The sequence below is a fragment of the Arachis duranensis genome, chromosome 7, assembly GCF_000817695.3.
Source record: "Arachis duranensis cultivar V14167 chromosome 7, aradu.V14167.gnm2.J7QH, whole genome shotgun sequence".
NCBI classification, from domain to species: domain Eukaryota; kingdom Viridiplantae; phylum Streptophyta; class Magnoliopsida; order Fabales; family Fabaceae; genus Arachis; species Arachis duranensis.
The window spans coordinates 24,438,076-24,445,531 of NC_029778.3; the positions used below are offsets into that span (position 1 = coordinate 24,438,076).

The 7,456-nt window shown below is 36.2% G+C and overlaps 1 protein-coding gene across 1 annotated transcript; it reads right to left on the minus strand.

Moving 5' to 3' along the window:
- Positions 1-673: 673 nt before the first annotated feature.
- Positions 674-5,822, minus strand: LOC107458495 (uncharacterized). The gene is made up of 6 exons (XM_052251543.1): positions 5,406-5,822; positions 5,266-5,303; positions 5,120-5,214; positions 4,626-5,020; positions 4,219-4,485; positions 674-829 (listed from the first exon to the last, which is right to left on the minus strand). The coding sequence occupies exons 1-6, from the start codon at positions 5,820-5,822 to the stop codon at positions 674-676; spliced, it is 1,368 nt and encodes a 455-aa protein (XP_052107503.1).
- Positions 5,823-7,456: the final 1,634 nt, after the last annotated feature.

A 7,456-nucleotide genomic window follows, 5' to 3' on the forward strand; every position in this document is an offset into this window, starting at 1 on the left:
TAGAGCTCCCTCCATGAGTGTCCTTAGATGCCGCCACTGTCTTGGCATACTCCTCCACTACCCTTGCTTTGTTCACCAAGTCGGAGAAGACACGGATCTCCATAGGAGCCACAACAGTCATAATGTTGTCCTTCAAGCCCCTTTGGTACTTAATACACCTCCAACTCTCGAAAGTCTCCGGGTCACCCTGACATACCCAATAAAACCTACAAAGCTCTTCGAACTTGTTGGTGTACTCTGCCACAGACATGGAACCTTGCTTCAGCTGCATTAGCTCCATTTCCATTGCTTCCCTTGCAGACTCAGGAAAGTATTTCTTGTAGAAAGCCGTTTGGAACACCTCCCATGGAATGTCGGTGTTCTGAAGCTGTAGCAAACGACACTCAGCTTGCCACCAGGGCTGGGCCTCTCCCGCTAGCTGATAAGTGGCAAACTCTACATATTGATTGAGAGGAACATGCTGCGCCTGTAAAGCACGCTCTATAGCCTGGAACCAGTGGTCTGCCTCAATAGGATCTATGGATCCTCGGAAAGTTGGCGGATGAACCTTGAGGAACGTCGCCAAGGTCATCGGAACTCCTCCTGTGTTATCGCCATTACCCTCAGCATTATCATTGGTATTCCCTTCGCCATTCCCATTTTCGTTGCCATTCCCAGTCGGTTAGCCCAATCTCTACACTGCTTGCAGAGTCGCAGCAGCATTAGCTTCCATGGTGTTAGCGAGATTCGCCATCGCCACCATGAATTCGGCGTGATTGTCAGCTGGTTGCTCATTCCTACTTCCCCGTGTACGCGTTCGACCTCGCCCGCGAGTAGCCATGTAGGATTCCTGTCCACACCAAACAATAGATATCAAGGTGATCAGTCTCAATATCAAAAGTTTAGTGCTTCAATTAACCCAAACAGGCACTCACAAGCAAGCATGCTATGCATATATCAAATAGATAACCTAATAGCATCAAAGAAAAGACACACAGAGTATGAAATGAAGCACAATCGGTCCATCCCTCAGGCTCACGAGGACGAACCGCTCGGATACCACTAAATGTAACACCCCAATTATAGACAAGATATAATAAAAGATAAGTATATAACATCATAAGGAACTAGTCACGACTCGCAGAGTTTAAGCCGGCTAGCCTTATACTGATATACAAAACCTTACAGTGAAAACAGCTTATACAAGTTTTGTTATCTCAAATACATGCCTCTAGGCAAAACAAAGTACAAAAGGAGAGATGTATAAACAAAATAAACCAAAAAGAACTCCAAAATGATCCAAGATTTTCCGCTCCTGTCACCAATCGAAGCAACTCACCGAGGTGGGTTGCGACCTGCATCTGAAAAATACAACAACAATATGGTATGAGAACCGGAGGTTCTCAGTATGGTAACAATTCCAAGTGATATAGGATATAAGACCCCGGGATGCCAAAGGCAATCCTAAGCTTCATATCCATAACAAGATTCAACTTAAAGCATTCTAAAACATTTAAGCATAATATACTAACTTGACTTAAATAAACCAGGTTATCTATCTTAAGGGATTTCTATTCTAACTAAACACCGCTGTCCGACAGCCTTCACCAACCGAACCTCCATGTGATCCATCGCCACCGCCTTCCGAACCTCCTCAATCCCAGCAGAAAACACAGATAATGTTCAAAGCAAGTAAAGCACAAGTAGTAGCATATATGGCAATTAATTCAGATAGCAAGTAAGCATGTTATTCAATTAGGCAAACCATTACAAGTAAACAAAGCATACAAGCAGATAGGAAATGCATATGATGAATGCCTGCCCTACTGGCTGTGATATCACATTGTCAGTTCAACTGCCAACCCGACACATCTCCATGGAGACGTCGCCCTTCGGATTTCTCATATGGGAACCCCCGAGAATTAGTGCCCGGATCACTGTCCAGGTACCGGCGCCTGCTCGCCCTATAGATCCGAAAGGATGTGAGCGAGATATTCTTGCCTCAGACCTCATATCTCAACGTAAGCGGGATTAACCACCGTCCTTACGCCGCCGCCGCTACCTCGACAGGCGGGATTAACCGCCGCCAGTGGTTTTCAAAAGCATTTTCAGTATACATAGATCCATCATTCCTCATCTCATATACCAAATATCCTTCACCTAACGTTAAACCATTCTCAGCACGCCAGAAACCTAGGCCTCCGTTTTCTAATTTTATCTTAAAATCATGTACTAGAGCCCTTAATTTATATCCTATGTTCTAATACTCAAAACTAGGCCCAAACATCTTAAAATGGTGTTATAGAAGCTTACAACCTTATTGGGAAGGCAAAATAGTTGAAAACAAATAAATTTTTGAGAAACAAGACGTGTGCACCCGCACAATTCAGAAATCATGAAACTCTGCAACTTTGCAAAATTTCAGATTTTTAACACCAACTTTGAATGATCTTAACTTCCTCTACAAAATTCCAATTTTCACAAACTTTATACTGATTCAAAGAATTTTCAAAGATCTTTAATTCTAAACAATTTTCAATCAATTTCGAAAACCGAGGCAAAAGTTATGATCGAACAAAGTTCACCAAAAACTCAATTTTTCCAAACTTCACAATTACCGCCCTATCTCACCATACCCATACCAAATCATACCAAACCATCCAAAGCTCCATTTTTCATCAAAGTGTATCTATTATAGCATAATACATCAACCTCACCACATTTTCCTTCTCATTTCGTTATTCTCAATTCCAACATCAACTACATAACACTTATGATCAAAATCACCATCAAACCCACCATTTCATAAATCATAACACTTCAATCATCATAAGAACCGACTCCCAATCCATACAATCATTCAACATCATTATATCATTATAATTCATCACAAAAAACTCAACATTCATCAATTCATCAACATTTAGCACACCAACCATCATTTTAGTTCAACCTATCCTATTGGTCACTAGCCTATGTGTCCATGAATATTATATACTACATAGAGGAAACCAAAATCATACCTTGGCCGATTCCCTTTATGTACCCAAACTCAAAATGAGCACCAACAAGCTTCCAACCACAATCCAAGCTTTCAAATCCACTCCAACAAGCACAAATAAGTTCCAAAAGCTCCCAAAGCCATAATAATCAAACTATATACATATAAATCACAACAAATCAACCTAGGGTTCAACATAAGCATAATCTCACAAGGGTTTAAGAGCTCTTACCTTTTCCAACAGATTTGACAACACAAATCCAAAGCTAAGCAAGGATTAGAGCAAACCTAAACATCCAAAATCACAAAAACCCATTTAACCCAAAACTCTAATAAAACCCGAAATTTTGAAGAGCATAACTCGAAGGATTTCGTGATTACCTTGAGGGTTTCTTGGGTGGGTTTTGTAGAGCTCTTCACAAGGAATGCGTAGCCGCAAATGGTGCGGCGATCGGAGCTCCGTAACTCAAGATATGAGCTTGGGAAGTTTGAAGTGAATAGTAACAATGGCGGAAAGCTCCCACCTCTCTCCTCACTTCAGCTGTTGTTGTGTTTAGGTTATGAGGGTGAAAGTGGCTGAAATGGGTTCATTTAAGTGTATTTATATGTTGGGCTTGGGCCCAACTTGGGTCCGGTCCAACCTGTTAGTGTTTTTAGCCCGTTTGGCCTAACTTCGGGCCAAACCTTTAAAATAAATGCCCGGTTTTCTATTCCTAATATTTTTCTAAGGTTTTTGACGGTTTTCACTTTTTATTGTGCGGTACTGGGCAGACTTGAACCGGTTCAACCGGTTCAACTGCCGGTTCGTAATTTTTTACGGTTTTTCGTAGAAAGCACATTTTCTGACTCAGAAAGACCCACTGAGTCCAAAAATCACCTTTAAATCCTCAAATTCTCTCTCTAACCTTTCGAAATCTAATTTGGGAAATTAGTTCACTTAATTAACCGGTTGATTAGTTACGGTTCTTACATCGACGCCATTCCTTTTCCTTGTTGTGCTAAGTGTAATACTATGGAATTTCCCTGTACAAAAGATGCCTAGATTGTTGGTCCTCCTCACGATTTAGGGCAAAGAACTCAGTGAGCATTGTTTTAGAGAAATAATCATCATTAAGTATTTCAGGAATGGTTTGGTGATCATAGAAGCTCACTTGATGTTGATTTGGCAAATGAATTTGTAACCTTTCCACTAATGGATACATTCAGTAAAGGTTAAATTTAAATATTCTCCAACATGCCTCTGGAACAGTGATCCATCTTGCATCAACAAACTGTTGGACCTTGTCAACATTAGAACCGTTGTGAACTTCCATTGCAACCCGGTTTGGACCTTTGTAGCAATACTTGTAAAGATACTTTATACTCTTGATACTATTACATATCTCAACATTAATATGGCGATCATACTTTAGTAGTAGCCAAGGGTTGTATGGAACTACCCATCTATTGTTAACTGTGACATTTTGGTTAATTGGTATTGGTGTGTCGAATCGTCGCTTATATTGCTGATATGAGTCGTCACTTCTTTATGTTTTTGCTGCAAACTCTTTTGATCAAGTGTTTCGCAAGGACCATGAATAATATATTTTAGTATTGCATCATGTAGGTGTGATTCTACTTCTTTAGATGGTATCTCTGCACGTACCAAACTATCATAATGCTCTGGGTCAATTAACTTGTCATTATTTTCTAAGATTAGTAACATATGTACATGTGGCAACCCTCTTTTTTGAAACTCAGTGACATAAATATAGCTCTTCACCTTTCCCAAGACACCCTTAGTAATTACATCCTCTTTCAGCTGTTCAAATTTGGCTCGAAAAATTCTTGTTGTTAGATCTGGACGGTCTTGTAGAGTTTGAACTAGGTTGAGTTCTGAAGTTATTTCAGTCCAAGATGGATTGCATGTCATTGTGAGAAAAATATCTGGCTTGCCCTCTTTAAGAACAATTGCCATTCCATCTTCATATTGTTGGGTCATGTCACGACGGCTACCAATGAACGACGATGGTAATATTGTTCTTTTTCTTCCAATATTTTCTGGAGACAAATATAGAGAGAAATATTATTAGTTTTAATAATTATTTTGGGTAATTCTTAATGATTTATGAAGTAGCAATTAGATACAACTATATTTACTTGCATTGATTTCTCCTGTGTGCAAGGCATCTTGTAAGCCTTGGTATAATTCAGCCCGTAATTTCTTCTGTCTAGTTCGAACCCATCTTAACTTTCTGGTTTCAATTTTCACATAGTTATCAACAACATATTGTTGTAGTAGTCACCCTTCTTGCAATACGGTGGAATGATCATCGGGACAGATCTACAAATTTTTAAGAATTTGCACAAAAGATTAGATACATTGAACAATTTTTTGGCAGAATTTTATTGAAGTCTATACTGCATAGGAAATAGGGATTTGTACCTGGAGCATATAGCTATTATATGTTCGGCATGATACTTTGCCACCACTTTGACTTCGAGTATTGATATCCCATCCATGAGTTCCAAATGGAAAAAGAAGAGGATACTGTAGTGGATCGTAATAGGCAACGAATTTCTGAATCCTTCGTAGGCTACCAGTATGAGTTTGCACCTTAATATCTTGCCCACGAATCATTGTTTCAATGTCATCACCAACAATTATAGCTGCTACCTGCGACGTAGTTGGAAGACTATATTGTGGCTGATTAGCAGGCCTCTTTCTAATGACCAAACTACACTCATGTACATTTGACCGTTGTGCAAGCTGGCGAAACACATGGAGAAAAGGATTATACCGGTGTAGCAATTGTTGTAACTTGAAAACTAATGTTTTATGTAGTTGCGTGTTCTCTAGCATCCTATTCTGCAACTTGTGCTCAGTATCATATATGTACAGTTGCAAAAAACATGGTCGCGTGTCCTGATCCAGATAAAATCCCCCTATACTGTGATATATTGAGCCTTGAGCACGAAATGTATATATACCACGACCTGTTATAGCTAGTTGTTTGTCTATGTGCACACCACATGAAGTAAAGGAAAATACATGATTGTATCTACAAATATGTTTTCTAAAATGGCTTCCTTCTGTAGAGGGGTCCAAGAAGATTTCAAGCAATTCTTGAGGAGCATTTACTCAGGGAAGAGAGACTTTTCCCCATTACCACACATCTTGAACATCTCATGGTGAAATAAAAAAAAAGCTACAGTAATTACATGTCGTTGGGATTGGTAGCGGAGTTCGAATTATTGTTGCATCCTCTTGAAATTTCGAGCACAATTGTGGGATGCTCAAACATTTTGTCTGATTTCTGTACTCGTATTAAATTTACATATATTTGGTTACATTCCTAATGAAAATCAAAAAATGATTAATTTTGTAACAATTAAAAAAATAGTACTTTGTTTATTATAAATACAAAGAATTACTTCCATTATAGTGATCATAAAAAAAAAAGATAAGTAACTATCAAATATTTAAGTGATGTTTCAATAATTTTTTTTAATTTTATTACACTGTATAATATTGTGACGTTGTTTGACTTTATTTTTTTCAAATTTTGTATGTATTTAACAACCTTAATTATAAAATATTTTATTTTATTCTTTATAAAGATGTTTTGTATTCATTAAATAAATGTTTTTATTCATTTAATTATAAAAATTATTATTTATTGTGTAGCAAAATAGTTTTATTCTTTTTTTAATAAAATCATTTTGTTTAAAACCTTTTATTCGAAACTGTTATAACCAAGTTAAAACCACATACGATCTATAACAACATTATATTATTTTAAATATTTATTATTTCCTTGTTCCATTATATGTTTTTGAGTTATATGTTAACATTATGTTTGTTATGGACTATTTTTTTAGATTAAATAGTCAATACAATATAGTTTGAGTCTGAAATAAATAAAAGTTTTTTTTAAATGTTATCTTAATATATCATAATTTTTTTTGTATAAAGTTCTCAGTTGCATCAGTTGTCTTATAGCATTTTTTAGTTAGTTATCTTATATAGGGTATGACGCTTTTTGCCTTTAGCTAAATTTTTTAGTTTGTATGTTTTGTTTCATATTTTAAGTATTTAGATATTACTGGTCGAAGTAATACAATTAAAGATAATATTGGTTCATATTTTATTTATTTTATTACTTCTAATAATTTTTATTTTGTATGCTTTCGCCTAGAGTTATCATTTTAATTTTTACTATGAATTTTATTTCCTAAAATATATTTTATTTAATTATTTTATTTTGTCATATTTGTGTGAATTATAACAAAAAGATTTAACAAAATATAAAGTTTTTTAAATTAACTATTTTGTCATTTTTGCTAAAGTTTACATATTTTTCATTTTAATTGGCAAATAAATATTTTAAGTATCATTTTGGTTTTTATAAAATTTTTTGTATATAGATTTTAATTTTTTTTGTTAGGCACTGTCATTCTTTTTTTATAATTGGTTCTTGTAATGATCTTAAATAA